The sequence below is a fragment of the Hyperoodon ampullatus genome (assembly GCF_949752795.1).
Source record: "Hyperoodon ampullatus genome assembly, chromosome: 2".
NCBI classification, from domain to species: domain Eukaryota; kingdom Metazoa; phylum Chordata; class Mammalia; order Artiodactyla; family Ziphiidae; genus Hyperoodon; species Hyperoodon ampullatus.
In genome coordinates this window covers 142,194,428-142,208,748 of record NC_136915.1, presented here as the reverse complement: position 1 = coordinate 142,208,748, position 14,321 = coordinate 142,194,428, and the positions used below count along the sequence as shown (strand labels likewise).

The 14,321-nt window shown below is 40.0% G+C and overlaps 1 protein-coding gene across 1 annotated transcript in view; it reads left to right on the top strand.

Annotated features, from left to right (window-relative positions):
* DTL (denticleless E3 ubiquitin protein ligase homolog) overlaps positions 1-14,057 on the top strand; it is a gene marked incomplete at its 5' end in the record, with an annotated part of 38,540 nt that extends 24,483 nt beyond the window's left edge. Inside the window, 5 exons of the mRNA XM_079698197.1 lie at positions 2,285-2,374; positions 5,146-5,281; positions 11,007-11,839; positions 13,826-13,936; positions 14,038-14,057. Of these exons, the coding sequence (XP_079554323.1) occupies positions 2,285-2,374; positions 5,146-5,281; positions 11,007-11,839; positions 13,826-13,924 (1,158 nt within the window). The 3' untranslated portion in view covers positions 13,925-13,936; positions 14,038-14,057. The remainder of the gene's footprint in view (positions 1-2,284; positions 2,375-5,145; positions 5,282-11,006; positions 11,840-13,825; positions 13,937-14,037) is intronic.
* Positions 14,058-14,321: the final 264 nt, after the last annotated feature.

Sequence of the window (14,321 nt, the reverse complement as noted above, 5' to 3'; positions counted from 1 at the left end):
TCTTCAGTTCTCCTGGGAGTGTATACCTAAGAGTAGAATTGCTGAGTCATATGGTAATTAATTCTGTGTTTAACTGTTTGAGGAACCTTCCCCTCACTTTTAATGCTGTGTAAAGTACATGGCTCATGGTAATCATTTCAATAAATGCTGGCTTTTGTTACTATTATTATTCCTGCCTTATTATCAAATTGTAAAAAGTTTTTCTAACAGGTCTACCCTTTGTGGGTTTTTTCCTTTAAATCCTATAGATAAATGCAGAAATGTACATACATTCTATTGGTGGATATTTGTTTTTTTCTTGACATTTATTTTAATCTTTGGTATAGACAGTCAGGTTTTCCTAGGTATTTTAAAGCCTAGGAAACTGAGGAAGGGGCAGGATCATGAAATGAAGAGCTAGAAGCAACAGGCAAGTAAACCAATGGAGTAAAATAATGTGTTGTTACCAGGGAGGGTCAGGAGGACATGAGGATTTCCTCTTCCTTTTAACTTGCTGCTTGCAGTACTCCTTGGGCCTTGGGTAGAGAAATTTTATGGGCTGGGGCCATAAAGAATTTCTATGACTGCTGAGATAGAGACTATCTTGAAAGTCTTTTCTAAAATATGCTACCTTGTGAAAGAATGAGCTCTTGTTCTCTGTGGCATTGTAGGAGTAGGCAGCAAGTGAGGTCCTTTTAGATCTCAAGAAAAAGCCCAGCAAGGCAAATTAGATTCTGCTCTTTGTCTTCTTTGGCTTTTTGAATCATTACATATGTGCCATTTAACCCAAGAGAGGAGTAGTAATAATTGAGTTGGGTAACCTTATGAATCAGTGTGTCGAATCTCCTTAACTACAGTCTGAGGAGTCCATTAAACTTACTTAGTCATTCTCACAAATATTCTTCCCAGAATGCCTCCACTTTCTTCATACAAATGAGCAATGATTCAGAGCCTCAGGAAAATGAAAAGAGAATAATTTCTCTTTTTCAAACACGTGCTAATAATAGCTGTGAGTTTGTACTCCATGTTGTGCTGATTAATGCCCATGGCCTCTGATAGGGATTGACAGCTCTTGAATGAGTCAGCTGTCAAACACACATCACTAATGACATCCAATGAGGGTGAAAATATTCTTAGTCACATGTGTAGTCCTGCACAATGTGACCCTTCTTTATACATTCAAATGTATTAAGATGTGGCAAGGGCCTCCCTGGTGGCGCAGTGGTTGAGAGTCCGCCTGCCGATGCAGGGGATACGGGTTCGTGCCCCGGTCTGGGAGGATCCCATATGCCGCGGAGCGGCTGGGCCCGTGAGCCATGGCCGCTGAGCCTGCGCGTCCAGAGCCTGTGCTCCGCAACGGGAGAGGCCACAACAGTGGGAGGCCCGCATACCGCAAAAAAAAAAAAAAAAAAAAAAAAAAAAAAAGATGTGGCAATACTTAACTTGAAAATTCAAGATTTCTTTAAGCAAATGAACTTAAATAAAATTTTTTTTTTTTTTTTTTTTTTTTTTTTCGGTACGCGGGCCTCTCACTGTTGTGGCCTCTCCCGTTGCCGGAGCACAGGCTCCGGAAGCGCAGGCTCAGCGGCCATGGCTCACGGGCCCAGCTGCTCCACGGCATGTGGGATCTTCCCGGACCGGGGCACGAACCCGTGTCCCCTGCATCGGCAGGTGGACTCTCAACCACTGCTCCACCAGGGAAGCCCTAAATAAAATTTTAGAGGAATTTTTTTTCCAAAATGGATACAAAGTGCCATGTAGAATATAGCTTATACCCCTTCAAAATGAAGGAGTATAACTTTGGGCTTTCTTAAAAGTCAGTGAGTCTTCTTTTGGAAGAAAGACTGTCCTCTTGTCCCAAGAGATCTGCTAGCATGTCTCAGGTACCTTCAGGATTTAGTAAGTGCAGCGTTCCTGGAAGTAGCTGACTAAAGAAGATCTAAAGTTGTCTAGGCTCCACTTGAAGTGTACTACCTAGCTGCTGAAGCTTACCCTTTCAGTCTTCAGTTTTAGTCAAAATACATATAGCTAAGTTGTCCTGATTTGAAATAAGACCTGTCCTGGTATCTAAGCTCATATTGTTTACTTATTTTGGCTATTTTCATTCTGTTTTCTCAGATTAATGACAGAAATACTTTCATTGCCCATTGGGACTTTTTCTGAGCTATAAGTAGGCATGTCTAGGGGCTTTTGGTAACAACCCTAAAGCTCTCTAAGGTACAGATATGGAGAGATTTGAAGCCTCTGTCTGGGAGACCTACCACTGCTCTGCTGACTCGTTTTTTTCTTTTTGATGGTGTGATAGGTCTCCATACCCTGGCATCCTCCTACTGTGCTCCTGGGTCATTCTCAAGAGGTCACATCTGTGTGCTGGTGTCCATCAGACTTCACAAAGGTTTGTAGGTGAATCTGTGGTTGGTTTAAAAAGTAGATCACAGGTTTATAGGTTTTCCCAAGGTTAGCTTGAGAGTTAATACAGACTTTTATGTTTAAATAGACATTTAAAAGATCTAGAGGCCATCCAGGATCTGTATCATCATTAATCACACATATTCTATTTTTTTATACCAATAGATAAACTATTATGCACTAAAGAATAAGTGGATTTCTTAGTTCCCTAGAGTCATTCCTTTCCTAAACATAGAATTTAAGTTTTTAACATTTATAAAATTTCATTTTAAAATCGAAGGTAAAAAGAAAATCTAAGGTGAAAACTAGTGTTTCTAACTTTCTACATGTTATCAATGTGGTGTATTAAAGGTAACACCTTGACTGTTCTTCACAGTCCAGTTTGGGTTCTCACATGCCTGAAAAATGCTTACTGTGAAGTCTTAATGTGTTAGGCTGTCTGTGACTAAACTAGAGAAGAAGTAGCTCCAAAGTATTTTAGACACTTTGAAAAGAAGAAAATATACTCACTTAAAAAAAATTTTTAATAGTGATACTAAAAACAAGTAAAAAACCTGAAAGATAGAAATCCCAGAAACATAAACAAACTCCATGTATACGTAGGGATTTCATATAATAGTGGCCCCAGTTCCACTCACTTCTCCAGGGCCTACCTTTGGTCTTTGGGTTATTTTGGATTTGCAGGAAATGTCCCTTCTGTGGAGAGCTCCTTTTCATCTATTATGTTTTGAAGGTTTGTTGCCTATTGTTCCCATCTGTTTTTTTATCTTCCAGAATCTTCTCATGGTCTGATCTACTCATGGCATCCCTGCTAGCTTTCCAGTACTACTGTGGATTTCCTTTTATATCTATATTCCTATATAACCATTTCTGTGATGAGCTTCATGATAGACTTTTTTTGAAATCATTGCTTTAATCACCAAAAATTACACCCCAATGGCATTTTCCCTCTAAGATTCACTGTGATTTCCAGTGAAACATCTGCTTTTAATGTGGAATTTTATATCTTCAGAGAACTTACTGAGATGAATTTTTTTTATTATTCGGTTCATTATCATCTTTTTCCATCCATCGTATATTGCCCTTATCTCTTTGCACAGAAAAGACTCAAAGGAAGTAGCAGGGCTGTTTACTCATACCAATTTAACGACCACCTTTTTAAAAGGTTCTTTAAAATAATTTTGTCCCGAGCCTAGAATTAGGAAGATAAAATACCGCTTTAAAAAAAAAAAAAAAAAAAAAGACTTACACTTTGAAATTGGAAAAACTTGGATTTAAATTCTAGCTCTGCCACTTAATTGTGGTGACCTTGGACAAATAACTTTATTCCCATTTTGTAGATGAGGTTATTTGAGTATAAGGCTTTTTATATTGTGAGAAATAAGATAAAGAACATAAATTTTCAGACACTCAGATTTAGTAGTTGCTCTGTAAATAATAACTTGTTTATAGACTATAGAATAACTGGGGATTTCAGGCATTTCTTTTGAGCAGTTAAATATGTGTGTCTTCTTTTGGCCTCCCAGTGAGGAAAGGAAAAAGCTGCCAGCCTCTTGGGGACCAAGACTTAAGAGAACGTGTGTTCTTTTTTTTCTTCTCTCTTTAGTTACTGAAATAGAGAAATTATATAAACAAATGCTGGGGAACAGCTCTGGTACCAGTGGCCATTTGCCACAAGCTCTTCAAGCTGGACTTTCTCTGCCATAAAAGGCTTGGGACCAAGATCAGGAATGGTCAGATATTTTTAAAGGGGCAAAAGTTATTTTTAACTTTTTTCAGTCTAGTGAACGTGTCGTTTTCCCAGATTGCTCCTTTACCTATCTGAAAATCTTAGGGAAAGGTTTCATTCTACTTGCCACAGCATACTAGAGTCATGGACTAAATCAGATCTTGGGAATAATCCCATTATTTTAACAATAAGCCAGAACTTGAGGAAGTCAGAGGAAAGTCATACAAATTAAATGTCAGTGACATACACTGATCTTTTAAGAGAAAGAGTAAAAATGACATCTTAATTTAATTACATGTTTTGTAGTTACACAGAAGGTGATAAAGATAATGACTTGCCCAACTTCTTGAGAATAAAATGAAATGAACCTGGTTTTATAGTAGAGCTTTAGGTAGCTAAGAAATGACTGGTCACAAAAGTCATACCAGCAGAATGTATATAAAGAAGAAACTAAAGGATTCACTTCTTTGGAAATCTGGAATGATTCCTAAAAGCAAGGAATGAAAGTATCTGACCTTTCAGATAACATTTTCTATATCCTGTTACATCAGGCAGAATACTCTAATCATGAGTCCTTAAGACATACCTGCTTTTTACTTTGTTGTGAATCTTTTTTTTTTTTAAATGTTAATTTTTTTTTTTTAAAGTAGGTTGTCTTTTTTTTTAAATACTCTTCTGTAATGTGATTATTTATTTATTTATTTATTTATTTATGGCTGTGTTGGGTCTTCGTTTCCGTGCGAGGGCTTTCTCTAGTTGTGGCAAGCGGGGGCCACTCTTCATCGCGGTGCGCGGGCCTCTCACTGTCACGGCCTCTCTTGTTGTGGAGCACAGGCTCCAGACGCACAGGCTCAGTCGTTGAGGCTCACGGGCCCAGCTGCTCTGCGGCACGTGGGATCCTCCCGGACCGAGGCACGAACCCGTGTCCCCTGCATCGGCAGGCGGACTCCCAACCACTGCGCCACCAGGGAAGCCCTGTTGTGAATCTTTGATTGAAACTTATTAACTCCCTTCCTGGTTCTCTGTAGATTGCTACCTGCTCTGATGACAATACACTGAAAGTCTGGCGCTTGAATAGAGACTTAGAAGAGAAATCAGGAGGCGATAAACTCTCCATAGTGGGCTGGGCCTCTCAGAAGAAGAGAGAGGCGAGAGCTGACCTAGGTGAGGATCCCATGCATTTTTCTAAGTTTTTTAATGGTTTGATTGGTTTAGTTCTGTAGTACAGGTGGTGAGCTAGATTTGATCTTATTTTGGTATATTTTCAGAGGAAAGCACCATCTCATTGACATTCTTTTTAATACATATTTTCTGAACACTACTATGTTTATCATCTACACAAGGCACTGGAATATACCAGAAGATTTATTTTTTAAGTATTTGTTGAACATCTATTATGTTCTAGGCACTGTTCTAAGTTCCTGGGGATTCTGCAATAAACAAAAGATTCAAAATCCCAAAGATGTAAATGAAGCTTACATATTAGTGTGAGAGTCAGTAAACAAGTTAAAGAAGTAAAATTTGTCAGATAACAATATGTGGTTAGGGAAAAAGGAAAGAAGGAATGAGAGAATAGCAAAGCATGCTGTTAAAAATTTTAAATTAGGTACCCAGGGAGACCTCAATGAAAAGATGATATCTGAGTAAAAAAATTGAAGTAATGAAGTAGTAAGCCATATGGATATTTTAGAGAATGTTCTAGGCAGACAAAACAGCAAATGCAAAGGCCCTGAAGCAGGAGCAGGCCTGGCATATTTTGTGTTCCTCAAAGAGGCTAATGTAGCTATAGTCCCTGTGGCTAAAGCGGGCAAAAGAGAAGAGGGGAATAGTAGTGGAAAATAAGGTTCTTGTACGATCTGGGCTTTTATTCTTACAGACAAAAAGCTGTTGGAGGGTTTTGAATAGATAAGTGTATGATCTGACTTTTCTTAACTTGATCATTCTAACTTCTGTGTTGAAAACAAATTGTAAGGGGATCAGGGTAAAAGCTGCAAGCTAATTTAAAAACTCATTGAAATAACGCAGGAAGCAATGATGGTGACTTAGACCAAAGAGGTAGCAAATGGTAGGACAAAAAGTCTTCAAAATCTGGATATGTTTACATGATGGAGCCAACAGAATGTGCTGTGGGATCAGATGTGGGACGTAAGGGAGAGTTATCAAGGATAACTTCAGAATTTTTGGCTTGAGAAGCTAGAAGGGTGGAGTTGCCATTAACCTATATAGGAATCACTGCAGGAGGAATAGGTTTGGGGGAGGGAACAGCTGGATATGTTGTTTGATATTATTAGACATCTAAATGGGGATGTCAGAGAGGCAGTTAGATGTTTAATTCTGCAATTTAGGGCTGGAGTTGTAAATTTGGGATTCATCATCATATAGGTAAAAGGTAGCTATAGATGGAAAAGAGAATAGGTCTGGGGTCTGAGCCTTGGAACATCCTAATATTTAGAAATTGGAGAGGCGAAGGAGCAGGTACAACCTGAGAAGTAAGAGAAAAACCAGGAGAGTATTGTGTAAACTAAGGAGAGAGGTCAGATGTTTTTGGCATGCAATGTAAGATGAAGGCTAAAAACTGACCTTTAGATTTGGCAGTGCGGGCAACCTTAGTGAGAGCGGTTTTTGGTGGCGTGTTGGTGGCCTGATTAGTGTTGTTCAGGAGGATGGGAGAAGAGAAGGCTCTTTCAAGGAGTCTTCCTAGAAAGGAAAGAAGAGAGATGAAGTGCTAGCTGAAGGAAGAAGCTGTGTTGAAGTTTGTTTTGGTTTTGTTTTGTTTTGTTTTTTTTGTTTTTTGCGGTACGTGGGCCTCTCACTGTTGTGGCCTCTCGCGTTGCGGAGCACAGGCTCTGGACGTGCAGGCTCAGCGGCCGTGGCTCACAGGCCCAGCTGCTCCACAGCATGTGGGATCTTCCCGGACCAGGGCACGAACCCGTGTCCCCTGCATCGGCAGGTGGACTCTCAACCACTGCGCCACCAGGGCAGCCCCTTGTTTTGTTTTTAATGAGAATATAGCATTTTGTATGTGATTAAAAGTATCCTATAGTGAAGGGGAAAATCGATGCAGGGAAGTTTGCTGGACCAGTGTCCTCGAGTGAGGGGATGATATCTAATATACATGTTGAAGAGTAGTCTTTTGTCAGGGGTGTGGATAGTTCATCCATCGTAACCAGAAGGCAGAAATATAGGCACAGTGAAGGTAGGTGGATAAATGGGATGGTCAGAACTTGTGGAAGTTTCCATCTGTTCTGACAGCTTCTATTTTCTTAGATAGGAATGAGGATCATCAACTAAGAATAAGGATGAGGGGTGGAGGTGATAGAGATTTGAGGAGAGAAAAGAAAGTCTGGAATAGTCATATAGAGAATAGAAGAGTAAATGGACCAAGGAAATATGATGTTGGGCGTAAGAGTCAACCTAAGGCTAACACTCATTCATTGAAAGTGAGCAGTCAGCATGGTTGTGCGTCTGCTGCACAGGTACAGGTACACTGTAGGTGGAAAGTTGGTTTTAACCAGTCATATGGTTTGTTTGTGTTTTTTAATTTTTTTCAGTAATTTAATATTTTATTTATTTATTTATTTATTTTTATTTTATTTATTTATTTATATTTTTGCATTGGGTCTTTGTTGCTGCTCGCGGGCTTTCTCTAGTTGCGGTGAGCAGGGGCTGCTCTTCGTTGCAGTGCATGGGCTTCTCATTGCGGTGGCTTCTCTTGTTATGGAGCACGGGCTCTAGGCTCACGGGCTCTAGGCACCCGGGCTTCAGTAGTTGGGGCATGCAGGCTCAGTAGTTGTGGCTCGCAGGCTCTAGAGCGCAGGCTCAGTAGCTGTGGCACACGGGCTTAGTTGCTCCACAGCATGTGGGATCTTCCCGGACCAGGGCTCAAACCTGTGTACCCTGCCTTGGCAGGTGGATTCTTAACCACTGCGCCACCAGGGAAGTCCCTCTGCTGCCTTGTCTTTATATGTATTTTTTGCTCCCTAATTTTGAAAAACAAAAATGAATTATATGAGGAAAAAGCCATCAGCATCGCCACCACTCATACACAATTTCAGTTAACATTTAGAGTTATTTTTTGAGATTTTACTCCCTTATCCATAGAGATTTTCTTGCTAACAGAGTCGTAGTTATACTACAGATATATTTGGATTTCTTGAGGATTTTTTTCACTGAACATGCTATTCTAAGCACTTCCATGTTATCTTTTTAGCAAAATATTTTGAATCATCCCCTGGGTAAATGTTCCATAGTTTACCTAGCTATTCTATTGTAGTTGGACATTTTATTTCCAATGTTTTGTGGGAAAAAATTTTTTTCTGAATTTAGGGTCCCCATCTCCCATTAAAATAGATTCCCAGAGGTGGAATTTCTGTGTTAATGACTATAAACATTTTAACATTTTTGATGAAAATTATGTTTCTTTTAACTAGGTGTTTTTGTTTTTTTAAGATTTTTTTGACGTGGACCATTTTTAAAGTCTTTATTGAATTTGTCACAGTTTTGCTTCTGTTTTATGTTTTCTGGTTTTTTGGCCACGAGGCATGTGGGCTCTTAGCTCCCCGAACAGGGATCAAACCTGCAGCCCCCGCCATGGAAAGCGAAATCTTAATCACTAGACCACCAGGGAAGTCCCTACCTAGGTGTTTTTAGTGTGTCATTAATTATTCTTAGTTTTGGAAGTCAGGTCACAAAAAAGTTACATATGTTGACCAAATTTGTACCATATTAATAACATTTAGCCATTATTGAGTATTAGCACAGTTGTTCTAAGGACCTACTTGGATTATCTCGTTTAATTCCCCAAACAACCAAAACTGAAGCTCAAGGAACTTAGGCTTGCCTAAGGTCACACAGCTGTGAAGTTATAGTAGAATCAGAGTTCAGACCCTTGCAGTCTGATTCTCAAGCTCATGCTTGGAAGCACCTTGCAGTACTGCCTCCTTTAACCCAGCACAGCAAAGCAAAGTTCAAACTAAGCCTGGACCAGGAGTTAGACCTAGATTTCTCTGTCTCTGGATGATGCTAGAGTTAACTCTGAAGAGCACTACAGAGCAACAACCTGATGCAAGGGCCAAAGGCTGGTGCACTGGCCATTCGGCCCTGTAAGCCAACTTCCAGCAATGGATTGGCTGCTGCTGATCACCCTGCCATTTTGAAAATTATGTTCCTATGCTTTCCCAAGCTTCTAATTGCCACCCCAACCCTTCACTGCTGTCCTGGACTGCCTGTCTTCTCTCTGGCCCTTTTAACCTAGTAACTAGAAGGCTTTAAATCCCAAGGCACGGCCCCTTTTACCTTGTCCTACTTTTCCCAGTCAGCACCTGCTCTGTTGTTTACTATTCCTTCACTGTTTCAGCCAGGGATTCCATAGCACCGTCAGGGCAAATGGTTCTCTGCCTTGTCTGTGCATCATAGCCACTTGTGGAACTTTTTAAAAGTTTGTCTCCAGAAATTGTTCAGTAGGCCTGGGGTAGGGGCCAAGTACCTGTATTATTATAAAGCTCCACATTAAGTCTGCTATGCAGCCAGATTGAGAACCTCTGGTCTAAGTATTACTAAGTGACAAAAATGATTATCTTAAAGAGAAGGAAACCTTACCTGTTCTATCTCAAGTGCTTGCTGTAGTCTTTTTTTTTTTATAACTTTCTTTTTAATTTATTTTTGGCTGTGTTGGGTCTTTGTTGCTGTGCCCAGGCTTTCTCTAGTTGTGGCGAGTGGGGGCTGCTCTTCATTGCAGGGCACCGGCTCTAGGCGCAAGGGCTTCAGTATTTGTGGCATGCAGGCTCAGTAGTTGTGGCTCGCAGATTCTAGAGCGCAGGCTCAGTAGTTGCGGCACGCGGGCTCAGTAGTTGTGGCTTGCAGGCTCTAGAGCGCAGGCTCAGTAGTTGTGGTGCAAGGGCTTAGTTGCTCCGCAGAATGTGGGATCTTCCCGGACCAGGGCTCGAACCCGTGTCCCCTGCATTGGCAGGCGGATTCTTAACCACTGCGCCACCAGGGAAGTCCCAGTTTATAAGAATTTGCCTGAAGTACTTGTCATTGCCTGTAAACAAGGGAGAGGACACATAGAGAAGAGTTCTATCCACTATTTGATTTGCTTTACAGAGAGCGTGCATTGAGCTTCTGAAATGTTCTTTGACATTCTTTGGCTTGTGGAAAATCATAAATTGTAAATTAAGGTGGAAAGCCACATGAGGCCTGATAACAAGTAATTGATGGAATTACTTCTTATGGAGATTAAAAACTATTTCCATTTAATAGATGTGGAAACCGAGGCAGAGGTAAAAGGTTGTACCAAGTCACATAGTGATTGTGCCAGATTGTAGACCTGTATGCTCCTTAGTGTGCGGTGCCTCTCTGCCCTGTGCTCAGAAGTATACACAGGAATGCTAATGGCAACTTTACTTATGAAAACAAAATATCATTAACAACCCTAATGTCTTACTGTTACCTTAGGATACTTTGTAGCTGTTAAAAGTGATATAAATCTGTATTAATGTGGGAAATGTTCATGATATGTTATGAAGCAGGTTACTAAATATTTAGTACATCATGGTCCCATTTTTGTATAGAAAAAAGAGATGTATTATATCACATGCACAAGTATAGAAAAAACACTAAAAGTGGTTCACTTGGATGCTGTTAAATTTTTCTGTAATTTCTAGAGTTTTACAAGTATGTGTTTTACAGCAGGGTGTTTGGGGGGCTGGCAGTTAGGAAAAGGGAAGTAAAATGCTAAAAGGGTCCAGTAAGAATCAAATGACTTATGTGATCTACTCACTGGGAAATCAACCCCTGGATGATTAAGTTAGCTATAATTTTCCTTGATGAGAACTCGGGGATATTCTGTGGCTTTCACTTCTGATTTTTGTGACCCTCTTTTCTTTTTCAGTAACAGTGACAAGTAGCCAGAGTACTCCTGCCAAAGCCCCCAGAGTAAAGAGCAGTCCATGCATTTCCTCCCCATCATCAGCAGCTTGTGCTCCAAGCTGTGCTGGAGACCTCCCTCTTCCTTCAAATACTGCCACATTCTCTCTTAAAACCCCTCCTGCCAAGACCCGATCTCCCATCAGCAGAAGAGGCTCCATGTCCTCTGTCTCTCCCAAGCCACCCTCATCTTTCAAGATGTCCATTAGAAACTGGATGACCCGAACACCTTCCTTATCACCACCCATGACTCCACCTGCTTCTGAGACCAAGATCATGTCTCCAAGAAAAGCCCTTATACCTGTGAGCCTGAAATCATCCCAAGCAGTGGCTTGCTCTGAGTCTAGAAATAGAGTAAAGAGGAGGCTAGACTCAAGTTGTCTGGAGAATGTGAAACAAAAGTGTGTAAAGAGTTGCAACTGTGTGACTGAGCTTGATGACCCAGTTGAAAAGCTTCATTTGGATCTGTGCTGCCTTGCTGGTAACCAGGAAGACCTTGGTAAGGACTCTCTAGGTCCTACCAAACCAAGCAAGATTGAAGGGACTAGTATGAGTGTCACAGAGCCTCCTTCTCCTGCCAGTCCTTATGCTTCAGAAGGCTGTGGAACGCTACCTCTTCCTTTGGGATCTTGTGGAGAAGGCTCTGAAGTGGTAGGCAAAGAGAATAGCTCCCCAGAGAATAAAAACTGGTTATTGGCCATGGCAGCCAAACGGAAGGCTGAGAATTCGTCTCCACGAAGTCCATCATCCCAGACCCCCAACCCTAGGAGGCAGAGTGGAAAGACTTCTCCAGGCCCGGTAAGTTGGCAGTGGTAGAAGATGCATTTCCCAACTTGGCCAGGGTAGGCACAGATCTCTTCTCAAAAGTCAGAATGCATTTTTTTTTTTTTTTAAGTAAATCTACTTATTCCTAGGATTGCCAGATTTAGCACATAAAAATGCAGGACAAATATTCGTGGGACATATTTATACTAAAAGTTTTTCATACTAAAAGTTATTTGTTGCTTGAAATTCAAATTAGCTGGGTGTGTCCTGTATTTTATCTGGCAACCCTATTTACTTCCATGAAAATCCCATCTGTCAAGGTCCATACCCCTCAGCCCCATTGCCTGATTCATCAAAGCCTTCTTCATCCTCCAGGATATCAATTCAAAAATATCTTCCCTCTCCTTTGTTTGACATTATTCCCTCCCCTGCCCCCTAGCCCCTGCAGCCTCTTTTTATAGATTCTCTCCCCTTTTTATAGACAAAGCTGTAATTCATGGACAAGTTGCCAACATCCATAAATAGATTTTCAATATGTAACTACAGCTTATAATTCTTTAAAATAAAGCAAAATTAAGATACCTACAAAGCAATTTAAGTGAAGAATCCTTCTAGATTTTTATGATTTTTCCCCAATCTTTTACGATCAACTTGCTCACACCGGTATTTTTGGCAACTCACCTGTATCTGCCTTTTTTTAAACATTCAGTTTAACTTTACTTATCTTTTTATTTAACTTAGATAATTTCAAAAACATATTGCTGGCAGAAATAGCTTTGTGAACCTTGAAAAGCAAGTGACTCATTATGGTGGAGGCAGAAGTAGCTGTGAGCATTGGGTGAGCTATGGGTACCACTCAAAGGGAATAGAAAGCTTCTGCTACTCAGTTTGCAAGTTAAGGATGGAGGTGGGTTAAGGAAGTTTCTCCTGTAGTTCATAGTAGCTCTTTCTCTGTGTTAGGGAGAAGGTGGAAGAATGATTGAAACCCAATTTAGGAGTCATGATCAGTAACATCTGCCCATTTAAAGGACAGAAGCTAGATAACCTTAGGCCAGTTCTAGTTTAATAAGTGTTCATATCCCCCTTCTACTGTCATGAAGCCTATCGCATAATTTTAGGAAAGATAAACTAGAATTTTTTTTTTTTTTCTTAAGAGACATTTATTTCTCACAGTTCTGGAAGCTGGGAAGTCCAAGATCAAGGTACTATTCTCATCCTGGTGAGGGTCCATTTCTTGGCTTGCAGATGAGTTGTCTTATTGCTATATCATCATATGGTGGAGGTAGAAATGTTTTAAAGATTACTTCAAACACAAATTCCAAGACCTGCTACAGAATATTAAAAAATATATATATATAAGTAGTCTTTACTTTCTTCTCTCAAAATTATCACTGTAGGTGATCTTTGCCCCTAGCTAAAATTCCTATTATTATAGGAATTTTATTTTAGGGAGCTGGTCTGGGCTATGTATTGGCAGAAAAGGAATTTCAATAAAAAATTGTTTTCATGAATGTGTACACCTTAAAGGCTTTAAAAAATAGTGTGCTGGTCCAAGATATCTCTGGCTTTATAATTTCAATCTTTGAAGCTTAAGTTTCTTTAAAATAATTTTTTTCTTTATGTACATGTTGATAATGTAGACTTCAGAAAAGGGTAGTATCTGCCATTTGAATACCTATCTTGTTTGTAAATTTGGGAGGGTGATTTACTCACGTATTTCAAAGAAGATGGTAATTGTAACCTCTTTGGTTCCTATTACAAGGCTTAACTGGTCAATATTTTCTGTTCACATGAAAAATCTGTTTCTCTTTCCTTGCATGCTGCCTTAAATTTTTCTGTATTTAGTACAAATCAACCAAAAGAGACATTGCCATCAAAGTATTTGAGACTGAAATCTATCTGACTAAATAAGCAAATTTCTAGGCATCCTAACTTAAAATACCCTTAGTGATAACTTGCTGAGGTAACAGCTGAACTTTAACTTAGAAAATCTTTAGAATCTAAACTTTCTTCTTCTAGGTCACCATTACTCCCAGCTCCATGCGGAAAATCTGTACATATTTCCATAGAAAGTCCCAAGATGGCTACTGTAGTCCAGAACAGTCAACAGAATTATAGATTCTCATCTGAGTGAGTTAACTCAACTTTGACCCATTAAAACAAGATAAAAAATTCAACAGAGTGACTCTGTAACTCTGGTTTTAAGAAAGCTACCGTTTTTTCCTTTTTAGAGAAAATCCTTTCAACTCCGAAATTTACCTAGCCTGGTTCTACTGCCATGGTGTACGTGCAGCTTCCTCGGAATGAATGCTGTGTTTAAATTTCATAAAGTAAGTTTGTCACTGTGTAACATTTTGAATGAGTAGTCTTTACTTTTTAAATTATGCATCTTCTGTACAATAATGACATCCCATGTCATAGAGGCAAAAAAACAAGTGTTGTCTCTCGTTACTCTGAAACTTTCTGGGCACAGTGGAAAGTATCTGCGGGCCACAGCAGGAGGCCTGTCTGTGAA